This window comes from Nicotiana tomentosiformis, chromosome 12 (assembly GCF_000390325.3).
Source record: "Nicotiana tomentosiformis chromosome 12, ASM39032v3, whole genome shotgun sequence".
Taxonomy (NCBI): domain Eukaryota; kingdom Viridiplantae; phylum Streptophyta; class Magnoliopsida; order Solanales; family Solanaceae; genus Nicotiana; species Nicotiana tomentosiformis.
Window position 1 is genome coordinate 119,218,375 of NC_090823.1, and position 14,118 is coordinate 119,232,492.

Sequence of the window (14,118 nt, forward strand, 5' to 3'; positions counted from 1 at the left end):
TATAACACAATCTATACAAAATGAAAGGATACACATCATGTAGTAATCAAATAAATTGTTTGATCCTTTTTATTTTTATTACTGAATTAGCAAGTACGTAGTACTATTGATAATTTTCTTGAGTGTTATTTATCTATTTTTTATTTTTTAATTAATGCAAAATATAAATATCATAAAATTATCTCTATCCTCCTTTTTTTGTATATTCATTTCTACTGTAATACTTATTTAATTAGTTTTCAAATTTTGTAGCTTATTAAAAATTTAAATAATGTAATATTTGTTTACTAAATTATAATTTTGAATTCATTAAAAGTATAAAGATATACATATATATATATATATATATATATATATATATATATATATATATATATATATATATATATATAATATGCTTATCTTATGTATAATATCATAATAGTATCTTTATATTTTTGTATTTTTTATTTGAATTGAAAGTTTCTTCGTTTTTTATTTTAAATTTGTTTTAAAACCCCAACTTGAAACTACTTCCCAATTTGAATGGATAATTTTTATTATATATTTTTATTTTTTTTATTATAGCTAATTTTATATATATTGTTTTTAAATATTTGTAAAACTCCAACTTGAAACTACTCCCCAATTTGAATGGGTAATTTTTTTTTCCTTTTTTTATTATATATATTTTCATTTTTTTGATTATAGCTAATTTTTTTTTTTTTTTTTTCATTTTAAAATATTTGTAAAACTCCAACTTGAAACTACTCCTCAATTTGAATGGGTAGTTTTTATTTCCTTTTTTTATTATAGCTAATTATAAGATATCTTTATTTATAATTTAAATAGAGTAACCAATTAATTCAAAATTTAAAATTCAAATTTTTTTAGTTATAAAGGGAGTAACCAAATAGTTTTTTTTTGTTTTTGTTTTTAATATTTTCATTTTCTTACCGTAGCTAATTTAATTTTTTTCTTATTTTTTATTTTTTAATTTTAAAATAATTTTAAAACTTCAAATTAAAACTACTCCCCCGTTTGAATGCCACTTGAAAAATATTTTGTCTTAACAATGCCACTTGACTTTTTGTATTTTTTATTTTAATTGAAAGTTATTTTATTTTTTTATTTTAAAATAATTTTAAAACTCTAACTTGAAACTACTCCCCAATTTGAATGGGTATTTCTTTTATTTATATATTCCCATTTTTTTATTATAGCTATTTTATTTTTTCATTTGTTTTTTTATTTTAATATATTTTTAAAACCCCAACTTGAAACTACTCCCCAATTTGAATGGGTAATTTTTTTTTCATTTTTTTATATCTAATTATAAGATATCTATATTTATTAATTCAAATAGAGTAACTAATTAATTCAAAATTTAAAATTCGTAAGAATTTTTAGTTAGAAAGGTAGTTTATTTTTTCTTAAAACTCCAACTTGAAACTACTCCCAAATTTGAATTGAAAATGTTTTATCTTTTTCAATATCGTTTTTTATTTAAAATAATTTTAATACACCAAATTTGTTGGAGCTTTGTCCTAAAAATTTATACTTGGCGTCTTATGGTTATACCACTTGGCATCATATAATTATTTACTTCTCTTTTTGTATATATATATATATAAAGACTACTATATTAAAAAGAAACTATTCCCTAATTTAAATTGGCAATTTTTTATTTCTTTATTTCCTATTTTTATTTTAAAATAATTTTAAAACTCCAAATTGAAACCACACCCCAATTTGAATTGGCAATTTTTTATTTCTTTGTTTTGGTTTTTTATTTTAAAATAATTTAAAATTCCAACTTGAAGCTATTCCCCAACTTGAATAGGTAGTTTTTTTTAAAAATTAATATTTTCGTTTTTTTTTAATTGTAGCTACTTTAATTTTTCTTATTTTTTGTTTTTTAATTTTAAAATAACTTTAAAGCTCCAACTTGAAACTACTCCCCAATTTGAATGAGTAGTTATTTTTTTTATTTTTTTATTTTTTTAATATACCTAATTATAATATATCTATATTTATTAATTCAAATAGAGTAACCAATCAATTTAAAATTTAAAAAGGTTTTTTAGATGAAAAAGGTAGTTTATTTTGTCTTAATAATGCCACTTGGCTTTCTGTGGTTATGCCACTTGTCTTAATAATGTGCTTTTGTCTCTCCTTTTATTATATATAGATAAATAGATATAGATTTTATTTTATTATTTTATAGATATTTAAATTCAAAAATAATAATTAATAAATAATTATTAATTAAACAACTAATTATTAACTATTTATGCCATGTGGCTTTTTTCTAGGATGCCACTTGGCTTAAGGAGAGGAATTTTCCCTCTCCTTTTAATAATATATAGATATTCACTTTAAGTTATGTATTATTTTATTTGGGATAATATAAAATAAGTATATTTATTAGTAGTACGAAGATTAAATTATAGTTAGACCTATCTATAATGTCATCGCTTGTTCGAATTTTTTTGGCTGCTATTATAGCTATATAATAGCATTTGATGTTTAGATCTTATTTGACTGTTATACACAAAAAATTCGCAAAAAAAAAAGTTATTATTTCTTAACCTTTTGTATTATTAAAACATAAATATTTAATTAATTAATATTTTTTATAAAAGCTATTACTAATAAATTCATTCTGTACCAACAAAGAATTAAACTCTTTAAAGTGCATACATATTTTAAAACTAATTAAAAAAAATTAAAAATCCAAGTTTAATGGAAGAAAACTACAATTGTAGTTTGTTTAGTAGATTTCATTCTTTTCACCGCAAATAACGCTTGATTTGGCAAAATTATCCATCCAAACTTTTAGTAAAGGGGTATCTTATATTTGGCTATATGACATCAAAGTTGCAGCTAGTGCTTTAAGTATGAAAATAAAGACTATAGAAGTGCAAAGCTTAATAAAACCAATCAGAATTGGCATCATTATAGAGTGAAAGGCAATATCACTCAATATTTGAGTTAGATATATAAAGAGATAATTTTACGAAACACTAGTAGGAGTGAAATGGTTTATTATTCTATCTTAAATTGGAAGTCAAATTGGATAAGACTGTGTTATAACTTATAAAGGGATTGAATTGTTCTTTGACTCGAATTCACGATCCTAGGATTGTAGGCGAAGGGTGTTGAGCAACCCCTCTTGTCTTCTGCTTTGTACTTACTTGCAGGAGTAGTATAGTTTGTCTAATTAGTTGATGACAATAACTACTGAGATATGACAGTCTTTATTTGATAACCAGTTCGGGTTCATGCCGGGTCGTTCGACTACATAATCTATACACCTTGTTAGGAGGTTGGTGGAACTGTACAGAGAAAGGAAGAAGGATATGCATATGGTCTTTATTGACCTAAAGAAAGCATATGACAAGATTCCTAGAGAAGTTCTTTGGAGATGCCTCGAGGCAAAAGGTATATCAGTTCCCTACATTATGGCGATTAAGGACATGCATGATGGAGCTAAGACTCGGGTTAGGACAGTAGGAGACGACTCTGAGCAGTTTCCGATTGTAATGGGGTTACACCAAGGTTCTGCATTCATTCCGTTCTTATTCGCCCTCGTGATCGACGCGTTAACACACCATATTCAAGGGGAGGTGCCATGGTGCATGCTATTTGCAGATGACATAGTTCTGATTGATGAGTCGCGAGCCGGTGTTAACGAGAGGCTAGAGGTTTGGAGACAGGCTCTTGAGTCTAAGAGTTTCAAGTTGAGCAGGACGAAGACGGAATACCTGGAGTGTAAATTCAGCGCTGAGCCAGGGGAAGTGGGTGTGGATGTGAGGCTTGAATCACAGGTCATCCCGAGTAGAGGCAGCTTCAAGTACCTTGGTTCTATTATCCAGGGGGGAGGGGAGATCGACGAGAATGTCACACACCGTATTGGGGTAGGATGGATGAAGTGGAGGTTAGCATCTAGAGTCCTGTGTGACAAGAGAGTGCCACCAATACTTAAAGGTAAGTTCTATAAAGCGGTGGTTAGATCAGCCATATTGTATGGGGCTGAGTGTTGGCCCATTAAGAACCCACATATCCAGAACATGAAAGTAGCAGAAATGAGGATGTTGAGGTGGATGTGCGGGCACACTAGGATAGATAAGATTAGGAATGATGTTATTCGGGAGAAGGTGCACGTGGCTCCCATTGATGACAAGATGCGGGAAGTGAGGCTTAGATGGTTCGGACATGTTCAAAGGAGAAGCCCAGATGCTCCGGTACGGAGGTGTGGGCGGTTGGTTGTGGAAGGCACGAGAAGAGGTAGAGGGCGGCCTAAGAAGTATTGGGGAGAGGTGATTAGACAGGATATGGCGAGGCTCCAGATTTTCGAGGACTTGACACTTGATAGGAAGATGTGGAGGTCGATTATTAGAGTTGTAGGTTAGGATGTAGTTGAGTCTTGACTTACTTCGTACCATTGTGGGACTGGCCACGTAGGGTTTTTGTCTAGGGTGGCTAGTGACAATGTTGTGTTTTACTACTTCGCTTTTCAGTGCATGTCCTATTTACTAGCTATCGTTTTTGCTTTGCATCTTTCTTCTACATTTCATGGTGTTCCTATTTTTTCTATGATTGTTGTGGTGATACTAATGTTGTTTTCTCTTATCGTTTTGTCTTTTTATTTTCTTGAGCCGATAGTCTTTCGGAAACAACCTCTCTACTCCTTTGGGGTAGGGGTAAGGTCTGCGTACACACTACCCTCTCCATACCCCATTAGTGGGATTCTACTGGATTATTGTTGTTGTTATTGTTAAGGCCATTTTTACTCTAATAATTTTTGAGTGGTTATACATCAACTCATCAACATCCACCACTTAAATCCTATCCAGAAAAGGAAATTTTGAGATTAGATTGCATTGGATCCCACTTTAAAAGTTCTTTTAATTTTGATAGTTCAATTTGATACCCTACCGAGTGACCTGAATTAATAAAATACAAATTGTAGGTTAAATTGATAGCCTACTGACTGACCTGAATTAAAATACAATTTGTTGGTTTAGTCTCATACGCTACTGACTTGATTTAGTTTACACCATATACTTAAGTTTTGTTGGTTTTAAAACAAACATGTGGTTCTTACTTTTTACAAACATATATTATTACTTATTATTTTAAAATCAAAAGAAAATAAACCAAATGAAAAGAAGATCGAACCGTTCTAATATTGATGATTGGACGGAAGTGAAAATACATTTAAAGTGTTCCCACTCTAAATTCTTGAAAATGTGATTAGTCTTTCAAACGTGTTTTTGTCAAGATAATTCTTTTCTCACAAAAGTTGAGCGGGCTTCATATTCTTGCTTTCTCACTCTTTCAGTTTGTCACTATGTTCAAATTTAGGGGGTGTAAAATGGGCGGGTTGAGTCTATTTAGGGCGGGTTAAAAGGGTTGAGTCAATAAATGGGCAGGTCATTGACCCGTCTAAAAGTTACTTGGGCGGAGATTGGTTGGGTCAAGTTGGGCCAAAATTTGGGTCATAAACTAACCCGTCCAACTCTTACCAAGCTTTAATTAACATGTGTTGTTTTTGTATGAATTGTGTAATTACTAAATAAGACTTTTTTCTTTTATTATGGTCATATATAACATATCAAATTAAAAATTATTTCTAAAATATTTGGCAAAGTTACTCATGGATCAATTTGGGCTAAAAATCAGTCCAATTTTAAATGAATTGAGATGGGTTGAGTTGAGATACGTTGAGTTTAATAAATGGACGGGACAATAATCAACCCAACCTTGAGTAAATTACGCGGGTCTTTTGGGCCTGGGCCAAATTTGACAGCCCTATTCAAATCTTCGCAGAATATTTTCAGTGAAATCAATCGATGTTTCCTTTATCTTTATTAAACGTTTCGAATTTTTGTTTTGCTTTCGTGCAATTAATTAATCATAGAACATAATGATGGACATGACATGCATAAAAGCTCATACATTAATGTGACTTCTTCACTGAATGAACATAGAGCTTATGCATGAAATAGAAGCATTGAGATTCCTAGGTGTAGTTAAGAGGTCTCAACCAAAACTATCTCAAATTTAATTTCGGGATTAATTATCTCTTACTCCTCGTACCAAACGAGCCTACGCAGTTTATTACAAGGATAAGAAATAGCAATTTTGGACTAAAATTATTTTATTACGCATTTAATTGAATTTTGATTCTGGTGTAAAAAATCTTGGATCATTTATATAACAATTATGGTATTATTTTTATATCACACTCATCAATATAGTATAACAATCCAGGGATAAATAGCAAAATGATAAAGATGTATTTATAAAGCTCTACTCTGAAAGTCATTTAGAAAAATCAAAGTTAAAATTAAAAATAAAAATTTATCCAAGTTTACTAAGTGCAAATCAAATGCATGTTTTATATTATACCCTATGTTCTTTTTTAATCTAATGAACTAAGAATGTACCGATTAAAAATATATTCAATACACACTTTTTATGCCCTTATTTTTGTCATTATTTAATCTTTGTATTGTAATACTCACATTATAATCTCAGTATAACTTGTTCACAAACAAAAAGAACCATCAGGTTGTACCATATCTTATGCCCTTATTTTTGCTCTTTATGCTTAAATGTAAAAGAACCATCAAGTTGTACCATATCTTATGCCCTTATTTTTGTTTTTTTATGCTTAAATGTAATTTTCAATAATGACGATGTTCGAGTAAGCTTGCATGCAAGTTGACTATTTTTGCTACTTCTTAACAACTTATTTGTCGTATAAATTTATCCACCAAAACTTAAAAATATGAAAAGAAATCACATATCATTTTTTGATATTTATTGTGATTATTATTCTAATTTCTCATAATTTTCACTCACCTCATTGTTGTTGCACACAAATGTATATCATTGACTATGGGGGGAGTTAGAGTGCTAGGAGCAGGTTCGGCCAAATATAGTAACTTTGGTTCGAATCCTGTATTTATTTTAAAATATTTATTGAATATATCTAAACTACTCCTATTAATTTAAAACTCAGTAAATAAAAGCGATTAAAATTTTGAACCTGCTCTAGCTCTATTTGACTACTTCAGAAGCTTTGTAGTGATGTTGTTACTCGCCAGTAGTTCTACAATTGAACACGTTGCCTAGAGTTTACTTCTCTGCTGCAGACGCGGAGCTTGGAATCCCGAGAATATTAATTGAATTTTTTTACTTTTAACCAATGCCAGAAACTATTTATATTTGATAGTTGAAAAAGTATATAAAATTCATATAATTTTTATTTATAACACATAAATATATATACACACAAAAAATATACAAAAAATATATATATATTTTGCTATTATTTTGAAAGCGATTATACAGTATCATTTTCCCATATTAATTTGTTGTTACCTTTTTATTCGATATAAATACTTAATCAAATACAAATTGCAACTTCTACAAACTTTTTCAACTTCAACTTCAACTTCAAGTACTCTTTTTTTCCAACTTCTAACTCACGTGTTGTCCAAACACTAGATTAAGACATTAAATTAGTTGTACAAAACATTACTAGTAATTATTAAAACAATTACTAAGGTAGTTTTAAAAAATAAATCACATCAAAACTTAAATTTTAGTTACGCAAGTAAATCTGGATTTGACGATTGAAAAAGTACTACTATAGAATAACATAGTATTAAACAATCCGGCATTTCAAAAAAAAAAAAAAAAAAAGAATGAAGGAAGCTCCCACAGCTAAAACGAATTCCATGTATTCCAAAATTCCATGATAAAGGTAGTTTTGGATGTATAGTGTTAGTATCTCGTAATATCATTAAGGTTGAAGCAAAATGAAGTATTATACAAGGAGTAAAAAAACACCAGCATCAATATAATCATACTTTTGCAATTTGGAAGGTAAAATCAAATACACAGACTTCAACTAACAGTGCTGTAATAAACTTAATTAATATCAACAGAGGATTCAAATCAGAGAATCTGCCGTTCATTCGATGAAACAATCCAACAGAGAAGCCCTTCAGCATTCGCATCCTGTTGATCTGGATTGACTTCCACCAGCAACATCAATAGTATCCGGAAGGTATCTATAAGCATCAAGAAGAAAAACAATAGTTGTCAAACCACACAGCAACTCGGTAGATGTAGAAAAAGAACGTTCAGCACGACTAAAGATCGAATGATGCACACAGTTCTATGACTTTGGATACAGATAACAGATCACTCGAAAGAGTACTTGTTACAAAACCTAGGGCAACTTCTCCAAATTACACCTAATTGCATGAAACATCAAATACATTTCTCAGAAGATGACACAGTTTTCTCAAAACAGGAGATAAAATCCAGTTAATTCTTCAAGGCGCTTCTACTTAAAAAAGAACAGAGAACCTTTCAAGCATAATTTGAGGATTGGGTGAACCGACTCTGGCTTAAACAGTTCCATTTATAATACTGGGAACTGAATGCATATAATTAATGCCCATATAAGTTGGCATAGTAGAGTTTCTGTTTGCAAGAGGTACTTACATTTCGTCTTCAGGTTCATTTTTCAGAGCATTTTTGGCTATACACTGGAAAGCTGCATCCACATTGAATCCCTCTTTTGCTGAGGTCTCAAAATATGGTATGTTTCCCTTGGAAGCACACCATGCCTTTACTTTCTTCTCAGAGACCTGCAACCCATGCAGCCAATTTAGAGCAAAAAACAACTCCATTCCTAGATGCCAAATTTGAAAAGAAAAAATAAATAGAAGAATCATCATGAGAAGAGTCATCAAAAGACAAATTAATTTACCACTCGACTGTTGCCACCATCAACATCTATCTTATTCCCCAGTACGATAAATGGAAAGTTCTCGGGATCAGATGGGCTTGCCTGAACATTAAATGCAAAACTTATCAGCTATATATTCTACACATATCAAAACACTTTGGCAAATTATGGATCCATATTACCTGGATTAAAAATTCTTCCCTCCAGTTGTTAAGATTCTCAAATGACTTCATAACATTCACATCATATACTAGAACACAACAATCTGCTCCACGGTAAAAAGCTACACCCAGGCTTTGGAACCTTTCCTGCCCAGCCGTATCCCATATCTGAAGCAGAGTAAGATGTGGCAGATTAGAAGTGAAGATGGTGAGCAAAATAACTGTCAGTTTTTTCCAACCATCTCCCATGGGTACTGTATACTTTGTGATATTCCACAAGTCATAAATACAAACTAAATTGAAAACCGCACATTTAGCAGAGCTACTTTTCGCGATACACGAAAAGAAATTGATTGGTTGAGGAGCAGTTCATCTGCAGTAGACTACAAGAAAATAGCATTGGCTTTGAAGAATATTGCTTATAGAAACTGGCTGTTCGTTCCGTTTAAACTTACTAACTACAATAGCATCTTGTCAATCACATACATAGTTGGACGTATTGTATTAGACAAATTCAATAATATCTTGGTTAGGTAGAAGACAAAATCGGTGAGAGCCAAGAACTAACATATGTTTCCTTGAACCAATGCATCAAAACATTCTGTCAATCATCTTTCAGAATATATTTAGAAAATGATTTTAGATTTGTTTTATCAATCATCAAGTTGGAAAAGGTCACGAGAAAGTGAATTTGAAAAGAGACCCTTAGTAAGAGGTTCCTGAGGAGTGAACACGGAAAACCTGACCTATATGCATCCTGTCATTGAAATATACCTAAGTGAATATATTTTTAATGGTACAGAAAGGTAATCATTTCTTTAGTCCCATACCTATATTATTGTTGTTATAAGCATGCAGAAAAGAAAAAATGAGTGGAAGTAATAAAGAGGTGAATTTAAAATTTAAATGTTGTGTACATAGTTTCTGGGTGCAAACACATGAACCTTTTCTTTTGGGGCAAAAGGAACACATTTGAACTGGCACCATGTGACAGGACCAGGAAGTCAAACTTTATTTTTTTGATCAGTAGGATCAAGATGTCAATCATTGAACAAAACCCAGCAGTACATATGCTTAGTGTTTAACACAGTTGGCCTGATAATCGACCAATCAATCAACGTTTGCCTCATTCCAAACTAGTTGGACTCGGCTATCTGTATTTATGTATCTATTCCATTCAAGATTGTTTCATTCCAATATCAAGTAATTTGTCTTCCAAGGCAAATTAGGGGTTTTAAACTAGTTTCTCCAAACCACCCAATAATCCCTACAGAGATTTAGAAGTCACGATTTGCCCGTCATATGCCTCCAAATTCCTGTAGTCCTATGACACAATGACAATATAAATCACCTTACAATCCCATATCTGGAATGGACTTTTATAGGAATTAATTCATTTTCTAGAGAAATAGCAATATGCATCAAACATTATGGTAACAGTCATCTCACTAATGTATTAAACTTGCTTATATTTGATCAAACATTCCAGCAAAAAGAATCTGACAAGTGCAAGAGTATTTCATGCGAGCAGTGTTTATGGCGAAAAACAAACAACATTTCTATGAAGGAAAAGTTCGGTCCTATGTTCCCCATAAGCCTTTTATGTTTTCGTACTATGTCCACCTTGGACTGTTTGTGATTCCAGCCAATCTGCAGAAAACTGATTTGCTCTATAATAACCTTCTCAAGAAAATCAATTCTAATTGCTAAATGTGGAATAATCAGTCTTTCCTTATGCAGACTACACTGCCTTACAACTAATACACCATCCTTTAAAATAAATGAAAATTTACCTGACCAGAACTTTAAAATAAGTCCTCTATACATTAGATACTTGATAAACTTTTTGCAAGCACTATTCTACTGAAATCCAATCACATGATTGACACGAACGTTATTTTATTTACAAATGATATCATGTTATTTAACAGGGTCAATCCAGAATAAGAATTAAGTGAAAGTAAACAATAACATAAGGACAAACTAATCTCGAGAAAAAAAAGAAGAGGGATGAGGTAATAGCACTCATTAGATGCTTCTGACTCTTGAATCTTACCTGCAATGTGTATAACCTATCCTCAAACTGAATTTCTTTGGTCAAGAAATCAGCTCCGATTGTGGCCTTGTATTGGTTACTAAACTTGCGATTCACATACCTAAAAATAATCATGAAAGAGATGTATAAGGTAAGACAAAACCTGAAAAGGAAAAAAAATAAAGTATGTATTTTGCTGGAATTAAAAAAAGAGGAATGTGAGCATACTGGTTCATCAGAGATGTCTTTCCCACCCTACAAAAGGATCAACAGGGAAGTCAGTCATTAAATCTAGATGGTATGCTAATGTAAAATAATGTACTGATTAAACATCAAACAGATAAGAGCCTCACATCCATCTGGTTCAGTTTATGGATTCAAGGAATACTAAATCAGCTGAGAAGGATTTTAAGGTTCCACAACCTAGTCTACTAAAATATATTCAAACAGGTAAAAAATGAGGAAACCTAGAAAACCTAGAAAAGCAAAGATGTCAAAGATTCCAAACCCGATTAATGACTAGAAGCAGTCAAATTGCTAAATTTACACACTCGGTTTTCAAGCTTGCCCACTATTTTTTTGTCAAGAAACCAAAGCGGGAAACATTATCCATTTAACATTCTTTTTTCCCTTTATTTTGTCCAGTTGATGTTCAAAGAACAAGTGCAGATCCATTCTACAACATCTAAAGAGCTAGGGGCATATCTACATAGGCCGAAAGGTTGTCGGCTGAACCCCCGTTGCTCAAAAATTATATTGTATATATAGATCATATATTACTTTTTATACATGTATATTAATTTTTGAACAGCCTTAGCGAAATTTCAGGCTTTTCCATTCTAAAGAGTTGCTTATTGGTGTCAACTAGTATCTTCCAATATGTAGAAAAAGTAAGGAAATAAAAGCAAGGGAAAAACAAAAAAAAACTATTGCAATATATTAAGGGTGGAGCTATGGGGGCGCAAAGGGGGTTCACACCTTTGCCGGAAAATTACATTGTGTATAAGGTCAAAATTTAATATACATCTATCCTAGGGCTGCAGAATTGGCCCAAGCCCAATCAACCCGCCCAGTATTTAATGGGTTGGGCATGGAAGATTTTCCTGATGGGCTGTTTTGGGCAGAACCCATACTGACCCGTAAAATTGAATTAGCCCAAATTCAACCCGTTAAGTGCCCAAACCCAACCCGTGGCAGACTCAAAACTTCAGTTTGCAATCAGCTTTCTCTGAACCCATGAATATACTTCTATTTTTGCCTTACTCATTCCAGTGTTGTGCTTAGTTTTACAAAATGACTACAGGAAAATAAAATGAAATAAAATATGTTTCCAATTTTTTTACACTTCATGGGCATACTATTCAATCAAATCATATAACTGAGTATTGCGGCTATAGTCTTTACAATTGATCAATTATGTGTTCAGCAAATTAAACTTCTAAGGATATTGTTCTAGTCCAGTAAATTTTCATCTTGGTTTCTTTAATATCAATCAAGTCATTTTGCCACCAATTAAATCTATTTTAATTTATTACTCCATATGTGCAACTTGTATGAGAGTTTATTTATTTTGGAATTTTCAATGCTCGATATATTTCAAGTTTTCAACATTCATATCCGATAAACAAAAAAAAACATTTTAACATTCATATAGATTTTCATATCTACAGTACTCTATGTATAGTATTCAAATATCAATTAGCGAATTTCAACTTTTTATATTTCAGCTTTCTTTGTTGTTTGCTACAACTGATAAATATTGCAAAAGTAGGGTCAAGTTGGGCGGGTTGGGTTATGACCCATTGTTTAGCCCATCTTTAACCAACCCATCTTAGCCCAAGTGAACTTTGGGCTTGATTGGGCAATGACTCATTTATTGGTTTAGCCCATTTTGACCCGCCCAAGTTCAGCCCAAACCGCCCATTTGGTACCTCTTCTATCCCCCGGCTTCTTCAGCATATTTACCTTTTTTATTTTTTGAATCCCTTGGTGAAAATTATGACTGTCACCGTCATGTTAAAGCTTAAAAAAGACACCTTTTAACTTATATTAGGTCTACAACACGCCCCACAAGTGCAGGACTTAATTCTTTTCTAGGACCAAGTACGTGAAAATATCTTTGGGGACGGATGGCGATGAATTCCAACCCTTGATCTCTGCCTACTCTAATACAATGTTGAATAAAGAAATTCAGATTAGGTGGTTCACACAATTCATCGAAGAGAAATCAAACTACGTAGCAATAACAACGTTATATTATGCTATTCCCAATCTAAAGCTAATGCGAAGCAAACGAATCCAAATTATAGAATTGAGTTTCACAACCAGTTTTTTTTTTTTAAAAATATGCATAAAATAACCATTAATTTAGGTATTGCATTAACCAAATCGGAATTAAAATTCTTAAAACTGTATTAGGGAACCAATGAATGAGATCGGAGAAGTGAGAAGAGAAACATGAAAAGTTTACCCGCTATCGCCTAGGATTATGACCTTGAGAAGCATCCGCCTTCGAGCTGCCATTATTTTTGTTAAAAAGGGTAAAAACGGAGCTAAAAAATGAATAAAAACCAGTAAAATTGAAATGGTCTTTGAGAAATTGAAGTTTCGTATTATCAGCTGTTAGAAGAAATGGGGTGGGGTGGACACAAATTCTCCTCCTTGGAGTTTAAACGGTATTCACCCCTCTTTTCATGTTAATTTTGTTAATTAAAAAGTAAAGAAAATTGCACAAAGTTTCCCGCATTTAAGTATGGTATCATATTAAACTCTTTAAAGATTCTTAGAACCTGTTTTGCCGTTTGCAAAAATAATTTTGAGTTTTATTTGTCAAACAGATATTTGGTCATAGATTTTGCCTATATTTTGACCAAATCCCAAAACCAGCTCAATAGCTAGTTTTGGGCCAAAATATCACTATTATATTTTTTAAAAATTGCTCCAAACTTTTGTATTTTATAAAAGAGCTCACCACTTATTATTTTGTAACGATATTACTTTGTCTTCTCGGTCATCTGATAGTGTATCATGTAGTTCATTATAAAAATGATAATTTTGTATCAAATTTATTTAAGTTCAGGACTATGATTTGCGATAATATAATGAATGTTATTGATAATTGTACTGTTGGGTATTTGTGATAGTTTTTATAACTTGTAGGTATAAGT

The 14,118-nt window shown here is 31.6% G+C and overlaps 1 protein-coding gene across 1 annotated transcript; it reads right to left on the reverse strand.

The window, feature by feature from the left end:
- Positions 1 to 7,720: 7,720 nt before the first annotated feature.
- LOC104106372 (ras-related protein Rab7) lies at positions 7,721 to 13,692 on the reverse strand. Its single transcript, XM_009614908.4, has 7 exons — positions 13,422 to 13,692; positions 11,180 to 11,206; positions 10,973 to 11,072; positions 8,938 to 9,084; positions 8,777 to 8,857; positions 8,509 to 8,654; positions 7,721 to 8,069 (listed from the first exon to the last, which is right to left on the reverse strand). Exons 1-7 carry the CDS (start codon positions 13,472 to 13,474, stop codon positions 8,003 to 8,005), a joined length of 621 nt encoding a protein of 206 aa, XP_009613203.1. The 5' UTR covers positions 13,475 to 13,692; the 3' UTR covers positions 7,721 to 8,002.
- Positions 13,693 to 14,118: the final 426 nt, after the last annotated feature.